General features: G+C 40.4%; 1 protein-coding gene across 32 annotated transcripts in view; it reads right to left on the bottom strand.

Annotated features, from left to right (window-relative positions):
* Positions 1–17693, bottom strand: part of CC2D2A (coiled-coil and C2 domain containing 2A) — a 116039-nt gene that overhangs the window by 50080 nt on the left and 48266 nt on the right. For 25 of the 32 annotated variants that reach the window (XM_070613201.1, XM_070613193.1, XM_008522679.2 and 22 more), the window contains 6 exons: positions 15885–16094; positions 14809–14915; positions 11249–11389; positions 8013–8169; positions 6950–7188; positions 4158–4335 (listed from right to left, as the gene is read on the bottom strand). In XM_070613201.1, the coding sequence (XP_070469302.1) occupies positions 4158–4335; positions 6950–7188; positions 8013–8169; positions 11249–11389; positions 14809–14915; positions 15885–16094 (1032 nt within the window). The remainder of the gene's footprint in view (positions 1–4157; positions 4336–6949; positions 7189–8012; positions 8170–11248; positions 11390–14808; positions 14916–15884; positions 16095–17693) is intronic. The other 7 variants (XM_070613203.1, XM_070613198.1, XM_070613199.1 and 4 more) reach the window with 1 other exon arrangement.

Here is a 17693-nt window from a genome sequence, read left to right on the forward strand (position 1 = left end):
CTGCTCCAACTCCTCTGTCACCTGAAGTCCAATCTCACGCTTGCCTTGGGACCAAATTTGATTCTACTTCTTTTTATTCTTTCAAGTCAAACTGTCATGAAGTCCTGTCAATTCCTTCTTTCAAGGCTGTAGTGTTGCTCTAAATAATCCCTTCCTCCCATTTCCACTGCCAGGCCCCTCACTGTACGCTTTTTGTGCCAGCCTCTGGAATTATCTTCTGCTGGTAGGACCGCCTTGGCATGCTTATCTCAAGCCTGCCCAGGAAGCACTGAGCCTTACGGTTCACAAGGAACCAAACATCACAATCGACGCTATTCTCTGCAATGGTCCTTTACATCTGCACACTGCTGAGTGCTGTTCCTTTGTAGCTCTCTCTCTTTTCTCCCGGCTGGATTTAAAGCTCCATGTGCACCTCTTTTTATACAGGACTTCTAATTCTCCACCACACTCCTGGTTCAGTATCAAACACTAAGCTGGCTCTTAACAATCAAACGACAAACATTCATGGCTTGCCTGTTGATTCACCAAGTGATGCATTATAGTTTTGAGAATCTCAGAACTTTTTCTGAAATACATTAGGCTCTAAAGTTCAGAATTTGATAGCACTGGCTCAAACAGATGCATTTAAGGCGATTTTTCTTACCCTGTCTTACAATTGGCAGTAATTCTTGAAACTCTCTAACTAAAAACTTGCAATTATATGGAAAATTTCCAAAAGGCATAGTACTATTCCTCAAGAGTTGAAATACAATATTCCCTAAATTAATTTCATCTGTAACCACTACTCAATCATAAAAATTATGCTGTTAAGCCATTATGATATGTGATTTGATCAGTTATCAAATCTCTAGATAGCTTAAGAACTTAGCCAAGACTCCTTTAATTTGTAATTTTAAAAAGAAGATTACATGATTCAGCTCTTAGGGAGGGGTGGGGGGGGGGCCTTCTCTCCCATCTTCCAGACTCTTCAGTGGGGTCTCCCCTTCCAGGGCTCCCTCTCCTTCCTGCCATATCATCCTCTGTTGCTGTCTCTCTCTCTTTGCTCTAGCTCTCTATCTGGTCTTCTCACATTAATCTTGGTCTTCTTTATATCAGCTTTTCCTCTGCAGGAGAGGAATGGGGAGGACGAGTTAAGGATGCCCCCTCCAACGAGGGGGCACACTCTGAATAACCAAAATCTTCGCTGTTCTGTGGATGTAGAATGAGAGAGACTCATATAGGGGCCCCCAGCAAACCCTCATTATTAAAGGCAGGTGACAGCAAAGCATCAAGCTGGCTTCTGGGTTTTGTGTTTATTTACTTTCTCCATCAGGTTTTATTCTTAATTGAGACAATTTTCTGTGTGCAGTGTCTTTTTTTAAACTGTAGCTTAAGCTCATGTGTTTAGGGCTAGGACTGAAGGATTCATGTAGGAAGCAGTGAAGACAGGGGGCTTCAGAACTAGCAGAGTGCAGCTCTTCCCTCAAGGCATTCAGATTTTAAATTTCCAAAGCCCATAACCATCCAAACAGAGGGGCACTCCCACCAGGATCCTCGCTGCAAGGCATCCCTGGAAAGAAAGACCTCTCTTAATGAGCTGTCCGTGGTATAGAGAATGCTAGATTTTCTAATTTCAACATATCTGAAATAAGCTGTGTCATTTGATCCGTGGTGCGTTGTAGTTAAGTGGCGCAAATAATGGTGCATCTCACGGGGAGTGGCAATGAGATGAAAGCCAGACAGCAGGATCCCAGAGCCCCCTCAGACATCACTTTGCTAAGAGGACAGAGGAAGAGGAGTCTTCTGCTGGTCCAGGCAGTCAGGCTCAGCAGGGGCACCAGAGGATACTGGATGGAGAGTCAGTGTGACCTGAGTTCCTGAGAGCAGGGGTGTCAGGACTGGGTATGCCCACTGGCCATCCACCTGGAGATCACCAGCTCACCTTCCCAGTGCAGAGCTGGGTGACTCTCCACTCTCACCTTCAGGCAAAGTCACCCCCATTTAATTCTCTGTATCCGTAAAGAGTTGTAAACCAAGGGGGGAAGATTAGAAATATAGAGATTATTTTCCCATGGATGATATTCAGAGAGGGAATTTTTAGGTTTAAGGAAGACTCAGGTTTTCACCAAACCTCCAAATCCAATCCTCTTTCTAACACCATCCTTTACTTAATAAATGTTCTTGCGTTCTCCTCACCCTTATTAAGTGTAAGTTTAGCAACAAAACAAGTTCTATTTTTTTCAGGTTTTAGTATATATAGACATTTTCTTAAAAATTAGATGGGGTTTCAAAGAATTGTTTGAGTGACTGGACTAAGCCAAGTTCTAAAATTACAAGAAAAACATTTTTGAATTGTGTGGATAGATATCAATGCTGTTATCAGTATGACAAAGGAGAGTCTTGAACTTGGTTCTTTGTAAATGAGGATCACCCTCTGCCCTCACCATCCCCAGGTCACAAATGAAAAGGTGTTGGACAAAGCTGTCAGTCTCTGGGAAAATCCAATCCAAGGTGGTTGACCTTCGGTGCCCACCTGACCCTTTCAGAGTCCCCATCCCATTTCTTAGCATCCCTAATCTCATCCCAGGCATTTCTACTGTGCTTCCTTCTCATTGTCAAAAGAACTCCCTATCTTAGCTCTCTCAAGCTTCCTCTACCAGTTTTAGACGGTTTTTAATTACTGAGGTCTAGGCAGGTGTTGATATTCAACATGTTGAACAATACACACGGCCAAATGCTAACCAATCAGAAGATACGTCAGCCATACATGGGAACAGGGTCCTGGAAGCATTAGCCTCGTTCAGACAGACCCTTTAACTGGTCCATTGTGGGAAGGTCCAGATGATCTTGGAAATGGGGTCTATGTGGCCAGGGTGGCAGCTATTTACCATTCAGTACGGAAGTATTTAAATATTTTAATAATTATACAATTGTAATGGTACCTGCAGACTTAACATCAGTTACAACTAATAGGTAGTGGCTGCCTAGAGTACTGTGTTGAGAAAGATTCTGAAGTTATATCTGGGCTCAGTGGGGAAAAAAATGGCATAATCAATTATCATTTTTGGCAAGGGTGGTCAATGGGAATGAGAAATTTCTGCGTAAGTGGTGGATGAGGACTAGTGATTCTTCATGGGTGGTGGATGGCAAACAAAGGATGTGTACCACATGTTTGCAGCCATGGGTAACAGGCCTGTTAGGATCATAAAAGAGAATTCTGTTGGCAGAAGAGAAGATTCACCATAAAAATAGCAAGGCTAAGACACTGTAGTGGTTTGAATAGTGTCCTCTAAAAATTGCTGTCCACCTGGAACCACAGAATGTGACCTTATTTGGAAATAGGGTCTTTATAGATGTGATTAGTATAAGGTTGAGATGAGCTCATACTGGATTAGGGTGGGCCCTAAATCCAAGGAGAGTATCCTTGTAAGAGACAAAAAAGGAGACACACAGAGACACAGAGAAAGCCATGTGAAAATGGAGACAGAGACTGGAGTTATGGTACCAAAGGCCAAGGAGCTCCAAGAGCCACCAGAATCTGGAAAAGGCAAGGAAGGATTCTCCTATAGAGACTTGGAGAGAGCATGGCCCTGCCCACACCTTGATTTCAGACTTCAGGGTCTCCAGAATTGGGAGAGAATAAATGTCTGTTGTTTTAAGCCACCAAAGTTGTGGTGCTTAGTTATGGCAGCCCTAGGAAACTAAAACACAAATAAATATATTGCTAATCATGGGAATTAGGCTGGTGGGGAGATTTATTTATTTTAGGGAGGGATCCCAACACCTGTACCACCCTCCATCATAACCACTGTGGTTAACTGATTTCTCTGGTTTATTAGGCTAGGGTCCTAGTAGAGGGTGATAGTGGAATATTCCTTCAGTGAATGAACCAGAGACCTTCCTCCCTCATCCCCTACCCAGCTCATCCCCTGACCCTGTCTCAAGGTAGAATCTTGAGCACTATGGCCAGTTACTCTGCCAACATTGTCAGAAGGTGAGTGGGGTTACAGATCTCCTGCCAAGACCATAAGAACAGACATGCCCAGGAGGAGCCTCACCTTCTGTTCCCCTTGAGGATCTATCAAGACACCATTGTAGCCAACGGATAATTTAAAACCATCTTGCACCTACGATGACCCAAAGATTCTTGTGACAGTGACTATAATTAAAATGCGTACCTGCAGTGTTAAACTCTCTGGCCAGTTGACTATCTGCAGATTGAAAATCTGTCCAAAGTGAACTCGGAAGTCAGCCCCGAGTGGCCGACTGTTGGTCCTGGACACTTCCTTGTCATTGAAGAGCACCTTCAAATACACCGAGCGCCTCTTGACATCCTCCCTTCGCAAAACCTCCACCCTGCAAAGGGAGACCGTTCGCATCTGGGATTAGTATGACTTTGCTAAGGGTAACGGGAGTGTTTGACCACCAGGCACTGAACAGAATGAGATGCATTGGAGGCGACTCTGCCAGTCACTGTAGCCCTCACTGAACCCAAATAGTAGCAGGTCTTACAGAGCTTAATATAATAATTCACTGTGATAAGGAATAAGAGGCACGGAAAATGCCACAGGGAATTTGAGAGCCGTGGTCCAAGTGTTGTTCTATAGTTTCCTTAATTTTTTTCAAACAAGCCTTATGTTTGCATCCCAGAGTTTTAAGTATACAGAAATATATTATTTGTTAAATGGAGTAAATTCAAACCCTAAGGGATAGCGGTGACTTATATTTGGGTAGTACATTTTATCCTAAAAATATAACAGCATATTGTAGCAGTTAGGTCAACTCTGCTTCTCCAAGATCAAAGCTTTTTCTTAACACTTTTCAGTGGTGAGTGACTGCTCCCTGAATGCAGCAGATTAAGAAATATGCTTTATTTTTAAAGGTCATTTGAATCTCAATAAAAGGTGTCCTGGCAAGCATATCATTCTTATAGCTAGGAAGTAAAACAAAAATCAAAACCTCCAAAGAGTGGTCTTTAATTTTATTGCATTTATTTGTGGACACCCACCTGAAACACCAGTTATTGGTTAAGTCAATCGCAATTCAAGCTTGTTAAGGAAAGGAAAACATTAGAGTATAAAAATCCAGAATACACTCAGGATTTATGGTTGGTAATTTTCTTTTAAGTTGTGGTTAGATATACATAACATAACACTTATCCTTTTAACTATTTTTAAGTGTACAATTTAGTGGCATTAAGTACACTCACAGTGTTGCGCAGCCATCACCGCTATCCTCCTGCAGGATGTTTTTTTCATCCCAACTAGAAATCTGCACCCATTAAATTGGGTGGTAGTTTTAACTTTTTACATCTCTGTAATTTAGGCCCACCCCAGACATGAAATTGCTTGAATGACCTGAACAGTTTTTTTCTATAAGGGACATTTAACACCAAATTTCGAGAAGTATCCAAGACACCCAAAGACCCCACTCAGAGTTGTTTTAAGGCTTATTCTCAGTAACCTCATGCTACAGACACACCTAAAACACCCCTTACCTGAGGGCCTGATGAAGCAGGTCGATTGTATCATTGGCTTGGGGTAACCTGGATATAGTCCCAAATCCCAGTGAAAACTCAGAAGCTTAAGACTGAGATATACATTCTCAGTTGAAACAGGATTTGCCATAAAACACTGTCAAATCAAGGCCAAAGTTTCCCTTTAAAAACATGCTATGTAATCACATATTTTAAATGTTCATTACAGAATTATGTGGTATGGTATTTGTGGCCTGAAAATAGCTAATTTAGTGCTGGGGAATAGTTTATTTATGTATAGCCTCTGAATGCTATGAAGTTGAGAGAACACATGAAAATGCACAAGAAGTTACAATTTAAAAATAAATTATTAGCACGTTAACAGAAGTTTGAAACTAAGGAGGTTGTAGGAAGTCTTATAACATCCTAATTCATCCCTGCATCCTAATTATCTCTCAGGATGACTGACTGGATTAAATTCTCACTTTCTATTTTGGAATATTGAAGATTCCAGCCTAAGATAGTCCCTGTGTTCACTATAGGTCTTCTGTTTACTGGAGAATTAAACCTTGGATCTGGTGATATCAGTTATTTCAATAGATTCCCTTTAATAGATTACAATATGCTATAACATTCATCAGAATCACCTGGAAACTTTGTGAAACAGTTTTCTGAGCCCTGACCCAGAGTTTCTGATTCAGCAGGTCTCAGGTAGGACCTGAGAATTTGCATTTTAAACAAGTTCTCCAGGTGATGCTGATGCTGCTGGTCCTGGGGCTACCCTTTGAGAACTATCTCTATAAGATCTAAGAAAGAAATAAGTGGGAAATTTAAAAAATATTTGTATTATAATTTTTAAAAAGAGAATGAACATGTGTATTTATGAATATTATATGTATAGATTTATATACATAAAGTGATGCTTCTGATTGTTTCTTTTAGGTCTGATGTATGAATGATGAGAAATGTGTTTTATCAAATCTGGAGGGTGTGCTTCAGATGGCCTGACGTAAATAGGTATGGGAATATTTACAATTCCTGTGCAACGCTCTACAAGGCCTTCAAAGAGAGAAGTTGGCCTAAGGGGCTCCTGCAGTCAAGGGCCAATGAAAGACCTAGGTTTCTATGCCAGGGAGCGGGGGATGCGCTACCAGTAGATGGAAAAGACACACTGAGGTTACAGATAAAGGCTCCAACTCAAAGGCCACGTAGACAGCCACTGGGAAGAGTGCCTCCTACGGGCAGCTTCAAGTAATGGGCTCCTGAGTGGCCAATGGGATGCATTAGGTGGGTGAACCACATGAAATCACCAAAATACAGACAAATATCTGCAATTTCAAACCATTCAGTCTAATACATATTTATGATTTTCCTGATCATACCATGTTGGTCAGGAGACATACGCTCCAGTGTGCAAGTGTGTGTGCACATGTGTACATCTAAGTGTGTGTGCATCACATGTCAACCTCATTGATGGTCTGAGTGTTTGCTCACCTGGGACACTGGTCATTGGGCGTCACGCTCCCCGCCAGGCTCAGCTCCGGGACCAGCATGGGCTCCCCAGGCCTCCTCCTGCTCTGGGCTGCTCTCTCTCTCACCTCTTGCTCTATTACTGCCTGATTGGTGGGCTCTGGAGGGACAGGTTTTACAGGGTCCTCCCCAGGATATGGTTCCTCCATCTCGTCATCAGGATGTTCTTCGACTCCTTGTTTCTTTTTCTTCTTCTTGGTCCTCTGTTGGGTAAGAGACAACCTTCTATCAAACAGGAATTTGGGAGTTTAAGAGCACAGTCTTCAGAGTCAGATAGACCTGGATGTCAACCCAGCTCCACGCAACCAGCTGTATGCACTCAGGCAGGTAACTAAGCCGCTTGACCTCTCCGTGCCCCAGTTTTCTCATCTACAAAATGGGGACAATCATAGGAAATTCCTCCCAGGGCTGTTGAAATGAGGCGATGCCTGTAAAGCACTTATCATAGTGCCTGGCCCCAGAAAGAGCTGAAAAAAGCTAGCTATTCGTGTAATCATTAGCACTACTGGTTAATGTAATCATTAACATCAGTTCTAAAGGCCGAGGACATATCTTGAAATTAAAGTAAGTCTTGTGAGCACAACTGGCATTGCAGCAGACCCTACTCTCTTACTTACTGGCCTTGGCTTCAGTTTTGCTGGGTCATGTGTACAAAGTTATATAATTTCCTGAGGGAAACCTGAAAGCATCAATACCCTATGTTCAATGGGACAATGCATGTAAAATTCTTAGCATAGTGTTTGACCCATACATGAGCAATTATTGTGTTGTTCCTTGTTCGTTCACTCAAATAGCCACAGAGTGATACCAGGGCCCTGTCAATGGAAAACCTGGCTCTGGTATCAGCTAGCTGGGTGGCCTTTTACACAAGTGCATTGATGAATCATTTGCTCATCCTTTTGCCCCCTAGCAAGAGGGCAGGGAGGGAAACAGAGCAGAGCCTGCAGGAGACCCCAGTTTGCCTCCTCCTGTCTCAAGGGGTGCCCCAAGCTCAGCCCTGCTCAAGGCTGAGCGACTGTTTACATACTTGGGCTTTCTTCCAGGCTTTCCACTGCTGATGGGCACTTCTGTATTCATCCATCCTCTGTTCATACTCTTCCCTGTGCTCTTCCAATAGTTCACTTATTTCAGCTTGAACTTCTGCTTCATATGCTTCTTCGTCTGCTTTCTGGTCCACTTTTTCCCTTTAAAATAATTTACAGTACCTTGATTATTTCTTGGAATTAAGTACTAGAGTAATAATAACAGCAAATACCTGTATCAGGCTTGCCGGGTTGCAGGTTCTCTTCTAAAAGCTTTGCACATGTTAGCTCACAACCTTGTGAGGCAGATACTATTATCATCAGCATTTTATACTCTAGGAGACTGAGGCAGAGAGAGGTTAAGTAACTGGTCCAAGAACACACAGTTGGTGAGAGGAAGACCTGGAATATGAGCCCAATCTATTTACTATTAAGCAACAATGCTGCTCTGAGTTAAATAATCCATATGGTGTACTGACACAGTGCCCCTAAATTCTCAACTGATAGTGGTAGAAGTTTCATTTCAGTTATCTTATCAATTCTTCAAGTCTCTGAGGAACCACTTCATTTGTTGCTACTCAGTCCCTAAAACCACTTTTTTTGACTTTGGATTGATAATTTGGGTTTTTCTCTGATGATTCTGCAACACTCCATCAGGAGTTTGGCTCAACTCAGAGGAGTGTTTCCCACCGTGTGTTCTGTAGAACATTGGTTCTATGAGATGTCCTACAAAAAAAGGTGCTGTGGCCAAATCAACCTGAGATTAAATAGATGTGAGTTTCCTTGTTGCTAGTCTTTGCAGAGCCATTTATATGTTAATGGACAGTATGACTCTCCAGGAGGGAGCTGGTAAACAGGCGTACCCAACACATCCCACCCAGCTCAGCACTTGGGAGTTGTTGCAACTCATCCTGCATTAATCTCCTAATGTGATCAGTGTGGCTGGCTTGCAGGTTCAACTCTCCTCAAGTTCCTTGTCCCTTTTGGATAAACTTAGTCACATGCCTTGAGCTGACAAATGTTTGTTTATGTACATGTGTGAGCTGGTGATTTAGCAATTAACAGTCCCCTAAGAGACTCTAGGATACTACGAAGAAATCACTTTTGATACACGGTTGTACCTGAAATTTATAAATATTGGGGAAATTTGGCTGAAAAATAATGTTCCATCTCTGATATACTGAAAAGCATTTGCTTTTCTCATTGTTATGCACAAGCATGAATAAGCTGGTTGGAACTTGACTATTTTGCAGGAAAAAAATTGTACTGTATCATAAGGTGGCTACATGAATGAAGAATGTGAGAAAAGGGCACTCCAAAAGAATTTAGAGGACAGCTACTTATGGGAGAGAAGAGGTGTTTAGTGTCATAAAAAGGAAGTTTGCAACCTTGAGGTGAGCTTAAGGGTAAATTTCCTATAAATTTTAGTTTATCCTAAACTTAAGAAGGTAAGAAGGAGAAAACAATATGGTGAATATTTATGTTCTGCTTCTGGGTGGGGGAAGTAGGCTAGGAGATGAAATGCGGAAGCAGAAACCCTGGAATTCCTGGGCGACATCACGATTTCTGTGGGACAGACTGTTTGAATTTGTTTTCCATCAACTAACATTAACTGAGCAGATACTGAGTGGCAGGTGCTCTGTTGGGGACCAGACGTCTAAAGGCGATAAGGTCCCTGCTCTCACGGAGCACACAGTTTCCTATTTGTCCTGAAAACTGTAGAATGTTTTCTTAGTCTTATGATAATGACAGCCCAAGAAAATAACAGTTTGCAACTATCTTTGGCTAAGATGTGGGTGTTTTCAAAGCAAAAGATTAGATAATTGCCAAAATTTGTCACTTTTCATGTAGAAGTGCTGGCACAACACTTATTCAGAAGAAACAATCAGGAAGGGACCAAAACCAGCAGCAGAGACTCTCTTGGACTAATATGCAGAGCGTGTTTTTGTTGTGGTAGACTCTACTCTCAATCGTGTGTCAAAGTCTAGTGAATTAGGCAGCGTAAAGGTGATCAAAGCATACTTTCTCTTCACCATACAGAAAGATCAATCCAAATGTATTGAAGATGAATGTGAAAGATAAAACTATAATGGTTATAGGAGACAATAAAGTAGAAAATCCACACGAATCAGGGGAAGGATTTCTTAAGCAGCATACGAAAAGCATCGATCATAAAAGAAAAGACTAACATATTCTCTCTCTTTAAAATTAAGAATTTCTATTCATTGAAAAGCAGCAAAGAGAGAGTAAAAAGACAACTACAGAGGGGGAGAAGATATCTGCAATGCACATCATCCACGAAGCGCTCGTGTCCAGGATATATGCCCAACCTACAAATTATGAAAAGGTTACAAAGCTGAACAATCCAGTTCAAAAATCACAAAAGGCTCGAACAGACACTTCGTAAAAGAGGAAATCAAAACAGCCAATTCATGTATGGGAAATATAAATTAGAACATGCCATCGGATGGCAAAATGCTAATGCGTAACAACACCGGGTGACATGTGTGCTCTGGGTCCTATGGACCAACAGGAACACTGGTCAAAATACAGATGGGCACAGGCATTCTGGGAGGGCGTTTGGAATCAGCAAATAAGTATTTGGAGAAGTGCATCCCCAAAGACTTGACAATTTCACTTCCAGGTATATTTCTGGAAAGCTTAGGCACATGTACCCTAAAGACATGTCCAAAAAGTCTGTGGAAGTGCTGTATAACAGTTGAAAAATGGAATCAATTTGAATGTCCATCAACAATAAAGTGGACAAATTTTGTTATATTCATATAATGAAGTATTCTAAAGCAAATAAAATAAACTACATCTATGAGCCATAAAGCAGATGATCTCACAAACACAGTATTGAAGGAAAAAAAACACGTGCATTCACTAAAGAATACAAACAATATACTTTCACTTATGTAAGCATCAAATACAGGCAATATTAAACTGTACATTCTTAGGGATTACACAAAGATGGCAAAACTATAAATAAAAGCAAGAAACACTAATCATAAAAGTCCAGAAAATGGTTACTTCTGGGGTGAAGGGGGACGTATTTGGGGATAGGAACATGGGGCCTGCCCAGGTACTGGTAATGTTTTCTTTCTTAACCTGGGGAATGGTTATATGGTTATTCATTTGTAACTTTTTTTGTAATTATTTTGTAAGCTATGTCTATGTTTTATACATTTTTTCCTCCATATGATATAACCCAATAAAACAATTTTTGAAAAAAGCCTACTTTCTCAAAACAAGTTTCAAAGGCGTATTCGTAAACCTCTGGAACTCTCGAAGGGATTTCATCTCTTTCCAGACTTTTATGATGGTCTTAAGCAATGTTCGATCTTTTTCTTGTTCAATGTCACGCAGTTTTCTTGTTTGCCTACGAGATATAATACACGAGTATATATTAAAAAGTTATTTAGGCGTGTTTGTTTGCAAATAAAAAAGGAAACTAATAATGTTATAGTGATAGTATATTTAATTTGATAGCTACAATATTTCTAAACAAGTACTAGAAAACCAAAAATACAAAAGCAAATTTGAAGACAATAGGATGTCAATCTGTTTTGAGAGGTTTATTTGATTTTGTTTTCTCTAGATGAATCTGACATCAGTTAAACTAAATTATCTTTAAAAATTCTTATTAATACTATGCATCCTTAAACAAACAGCCACCTTGGAAGTTATGAAAATAAGGGGCCCAGTAAATGCAGTTTTCATGGACGAAGTTATTGTAAATATAGGGAAGTATGTTGCTGTCCTATTTAACACCAAATATATTAAAGTCTCTCTGTGTTAACATGAATCACAAATTCTACATTTAGGAGATGAAGTAATGTCACCACACGTCTTGGTGAGTTTTCAGTGCTACCTAGATTAACAATATTTTTGGCCTGATTTGAAGAGGCATCCTTTGAAAATGCTTTCATTCTTATTTCCATTATTTAAGGTGTTTGGGAATTATCTAGTATGAATAGCAGCCAAATCCAGACCCCAATGTACTCTATTATGCCATGAATTAATTAGTTGATTAGTTAATTAAACAATTGTTTTTTGAGCAACTACCAGGTGTCATTCCAGGGGACTTAGAAATGTCTAGGAGCGAGGAGTTGTCTCTGTTTTCAGGCAGTTTACAGTTTAGCTAAGGACACAGAAACATAGATAAATAACTATAAAATAGAACATGAGATTTGCCTAAGAGAGTGCCTTGGGAACCACAGGACTGGATTCATCTCAGGAGAAAAATGCAGATTAATAAAAGGTTAAAAAAGGAAAAACTCATGAGGTACTCTGAACATTTAGAAGCTGGGCAGAGGAGGAAGATTAGGCAAAGGATGGTGGGAAGGACAGGTGGCTGGAGGGGCAAGGACATCCAGGAGATGGTGGTGTATGGAGCCGAAGGGAAGAGAATGTCTCAACAGGTATCAGTACTGCCAAGAGGCCATGTACCCTGAGGGGCTGGGAGGTTCCATTCCACTTAGCAATACAGAGGGCCCCAGGGACTGTGGCAAGATCAGCTTCAGAGGTAAGGTGGGTACAGGAGTGAGACAGGATGGGTTGCAGAGTGAATGGGAGGTGAGGGAGTGGAGACAACATGAATGATAAATGTTTTCCAGAAGTTTGGCTGTGAAGAGAAATACAGAGATAAGTGGTAGTTGGATGGGGATCTGGGGTCATGGGATTTTCATTTCTTCAAGATTGAGCATGTCTGAGGGTAAAGATCCAGTTGAGAGGGTTAAAACAGTGTTTCCCTATATTGCATGAACATCCATGTTTCCTTTCTTATATAGCCAGGTTCCAGTTCAGAGGACAAGCAACGGGGTCATGATGCTATGGATGGAAAATAAGATGGAAAACGCTTAGCATGGTGCTGGCTGAGGTTAGCTATGCCAATAAGGACTCAATGGATGCCTGGGGTGGGGGCTTGAGAGCAGCTGATCAGCAGCCCCCAGGGGGCTTAAGGGAATGGGTCCACTTGATGATACATCCAGGAACAGATCATCTGCTTAGAATTTGTTTTACTGTCTAGAGAAAAATCAGTAAAGGATTAAGGGCCACTCTTTCACTGGATCAGAAATGCTGAGTCTTGGAGGTTTTTATCTTCTGGGGCCACAGAATGATTGCATGAGTCTGCTATCCATGGGTCCACTGGGTCCACTGTCTGTAGGTCCCACACACGGTTCTGCTACCATTTTTCAAATACTGACTAATAAATACAATTTCATTTAAAACTATCATTGCATTCAGAACAGCTTTTTGTCACTTTTTCTTACCCAACATATGCTAAAACAAAAATTACTTTCATAAGGAGGCTGCAATGTATTTTTCTTTTAACATAAATAAGAATTTTCATTTTAAAACATACTCTTCATACTTTTATAACTATGGTATATAAACATCACTAATTTCCACTTTGCTGGAAGAATTTATAACTCAAGGCTAGATTGCAAAAAGAAAAGAAAAAGAAAAGAAATCATTTAAACTTTTTGACTTTTTAATTCCTATTCTAAGAATTTATTCTGTGGAAATACTCACACAAGTACACAAATACATACATATAGGAATGTTAGTTAGAGTATAGTGTAAATAGTAAAAAATAAGAATAATACAAATGCCTATCAATAGGGGATGTAAGACCTATATCATGTCAGCCTTTAAACAATGATATAGACCCAGAGGTGCTGTGATAGGAAAAGGTCTAAGATGCATTTTACATAAAAAAGCAAGTTGCAAGATGGTCAGTGTAATGTAATTCCTTAAAGAAATAAAGTATATACACATAAACACATCTGTGTATGTATGTATGAGTTTATACACACACACACACAAATGTTTATATACATATGGAAGAACTAGCAAAAAGTTTTACCCATGATTTTCCCTGAGAGATGGGACTCTAGAAGGTGTTCACATTCTATGTTAATTATTTCCTTATTGTTTGGCAATGATCAGGGTTTTAATTTTTGAATTTTAATTATGAAAAATTCCAAGAGATAGAAAAGTACATATAATAAATAATATGATGCTTGTTAATATTTTGTCACGTTTACTCAGGGTTTTGTTTTTCTTTCTGATAAAATGTTATAGTTAGATTTGAAGATGTCCCCCATTCCATTCCCTTCCCTCCATCTCTGGAGGAAGAAACTTGCATGTGTCCTTTCCGTCCGCATGTACCACATATGTGTGTTCCTAGAACAAATGAGCATTGTTCCAAGTATTCTTTAGGTTTCATGAACTGTTCACACAGCGAGTATCCTCTTACACCTGAATTTTTTTCATTCAACATTGTTTTATCCATATTGATACATACAGGTCTAATTCAGTCATTTTAACTGTGGTATAGACATTCAGCGTAAGACTATACCAGATGTGTCCATTCTGGTAGGGGTTTATTTCTAGTTTCTTTTACGCATGGTGCCGTGAAATCCTTGCCCACGTCTCCATGTGCACATGTGCAGGTAGCCCCTTAGAGTACACATATCTGAAGCCGAATTGCCGGGGCCCAGCTTACGGGTATTTGCAACACTTTGCTCATCTATTGGCCAAGCTGATCTCTACAGTGGTGGCTTTGGCATTTGTTCACACCAACAGAATCTGAGAGTTACCCTATCCCCACATCCTCATTCTTTTATTGGACTTCAAATTTGGTGTTAAATGATGGACATGTCTCATTATTTCATTTGGCTTAATTTCATGGGGTTCGGTGCATTCAGAAAAACTGAGAAAATAAACTCTCAACAACATATCTAACAGGACAAAAAAAAAAGAGCAGTAGTTACAGTTACAGACTTTACTCACCGAATTTCAGATTTATATTCATTGATGGCTCTTCGGGTTGTATCAAGAGACTTAGGAGTTTTTGCTGGATTAAGGCTCATCTGAACAGCGTTTCTTAGAGCTTGAAGCTTAAAAAGATATGGATACAAGTTTTGAGTTAGAAACTCTTGTCCCTACTGCAGGTTAGTTACCTGGACCCACCCACTTCTCCAGGGCAAAATGATGCCAGCAACCTGTGAATGAACATTCAAGCATCTAGCTGTCTCCACACTTTCACCAGAGTGAACTTTGACAGACAGCTATTTCTTCTATTCTTAAAAATAAAATAAAAGGAATAGTAAAGAATGGTTTATTTCTATCCTTGTTCTGTGGCCCAGATAATCGAGCTGCTTATGACAAATGTTGCTTTTACGTGTGTGCCTCAGAAACAAATTTTCTTTGAAGACTAAAAGCAGATCTTACTGGGTCCTGGATATACAATGATATTCTTGTGGTATGAAGAGGTCATAAAATTATAGACTCATAAAAGGAGGTATTGTGGCATTATCTCTTATTTGGGCAGTAAGGTTTTAGTCGGCATGAGACTAAAATTGCCAATAGTCAAAATTAGTTGTGAAAATTCTACAGGATAGAATCACATTGGAAATAAATCCAGAACAAATAGCCATTTCTTTGAGCATTAATTGAAACAACTGACTTGTGTTTAGGTACCATGTTATAGGAAATTACATATAAAAATGAGAATGTCTCTAAGGACAGAGAGAGTCTCAAGCCATGAATGGTCTCAGCATCTGAGATCACATAAGCAAGACACAGCCACGTATCTTCCATCTAATACCCACTCCTGGTGGTGAAATCACTTGCACTGTCTGCACAGATCTTTCTCTTTAAGCCAAGTGTGTGCCATTGAATTTGCACATGTTAAATGTACATCTTCATAGCCTTCCTCTTGCCTCTAGGTAAGACAACATATCACACATCCTAGACAGAGGGAACGTGTGAAAGAGGCACATGAACACTGGCTGCTGAAGGTATTTTTGTGGTTTGGGCTCGTCAGAAGAACCAACCCTGTCAACGATAAGCACAGAAGGGTGTACCTTATCAGTAAGAAATTTTGCCTTGTTTCTCTGCCGTCTTGCAAGGTACTGGTCATATAATTGGGCCAACTTGGCTGCCAAAACATGCTCCCGGCTAAAACAAGGGTGATGAGTAAAGATTAACCCTGAAATATCAATGTCCAGTTGGAAATTTCCGGGAGGGTCTCCAGATCCGATCATATGCTGACTTCTGTGGACATACTTTACTGCCTGCCAAAGAGAGCAGAGTGTGTGGGGAACACGGTCAGAGCACTTACTAGATAATGATCTCATGCGCAACAGGAAAACAGTCAAACATTCAGATGCAGAATGCCTCCTGCCCGGGCAAGCCAGGAGAAGGATGTTCTACTCCCTGTTTCCTGGAGCTTTGAGGGGTCTGCTCTTTCCTGAATTCTTGAAGAGTAAAATGAAGGACAAGGAGGGAGAAAAGACATCATTTCCATGTTGCTTTCCTATGTCTTTTAAATTTTCTCTCTCCCAAGTCGTAGTTCCAATCTTTGTCATGTAAGTTATCCTGTTTCTTGAAATCTTGAGTTTTGTAGCTGGTGATGTTGAAATCCTTTTAATGAGAGAAGCATCGATTCTAGTCCAAACTGATCATTATATGGATCACAAATACGCTCTCTATGTGGAGAAAGTTTTATTTTCTAGACAACAGCCAGAGACTCATTTTTGCTGAACCAAGCTTCCCGCTGGCGCCTAGTTTTCCTGGGAGGAAGGAAGTCAGTCTGCAAACTAACAGAGGAAGAGGGAGGTGGAGCAGCTGGGTGTATAGAAAACAGGAATGGACTTTTCTGTTGGGACTTTCCTGGATCACTTGGGTGTACAGTGTATCAGATAAATCTCTCTGTTTTCATTCCACAAAATCTTCAAGATATTCTACATTGATCTTATGGGAATCTAGCGTTTGCAGTTGGGGAGCTCCAAGGTGGAGAGGAGACCTTTTTGATTTTGTGTCTTCATTTTCATTATAGTCACGGACTGTAGTCAGGATGTGGGCTTTGAGACCCATCACTCCATCAATCCTCCCTTCTTGCAGAGGGGAGCTTTTGGAAGCTATTTATATTATCTGAAAAATGATAATAAAAGATTATGTGGCAAAAATGTATTATTTACAAGGTATGAAGTTAAATGGAAGCTGAAGATACTCTAGTCAGAATTGAAGCTTCTATCTTTCATAAATTGTGGATGACGTGTTCAGTAATCTCTTCATTTAATTCTTCTACATGTTATCATGTAAAGATGCTGAACTGGGGCCAGAAGTCTTGGATCCTAACTCTGGCTCTCTCTCTAGCTTGCTCTGGAAACTTAGGCAAGTCACTACACATGTCTGTGCTTCTATTTCTTCATCTGTAGAAATGGGAGGCTGAGGAAAAAGATCCAGTTGGCATTTTGTAGATCACGAGGCATTATATAAAGCACTTCACATATGTCACCTCATTTATTCCACAGAGTTGAATGGGCGTCTACAATGCAGTGGGGCCAGTCTTCAAGCAGCAATAGATTTAGAGGGGAAAACAGGGATCTGATCTTTATAACATAAGGTGGAAGGGATAAAGCTTGGGATGTGCAGAGGGAGGGATGGAAATGCAGAGGAGGGAATTCCAGAGGTAGAATCCTAGATTATAAAATTCTAACATTCTCCCTTATCAGACTAACAACAGAGAAAGGAGGTCCAGATTGTGTGTGTGCGTGGGAGAGTGTGAATACACGTATGCATGTATATATGTACAGAAATGTATTCACATTTGTTATACAGTGTGATCTGCTTTTCGGTTACTGTAGTCATTGAAATAGCACCAATATTTG

Source organism: Equus przewalskii, chromosome 3, assembly GCF_037783145.1.
Source record: "Equus przewalskii isolate Varuska chromosome 3, EquPr2, whole genome shotgun sequence".
Taxonomy (NCBI): domain Eukaryota; kingdom Metazoa; phylum Chordata; class Mammalia; order Perissodactyla; family Equidae; genus Equus; species Equus przewalskii.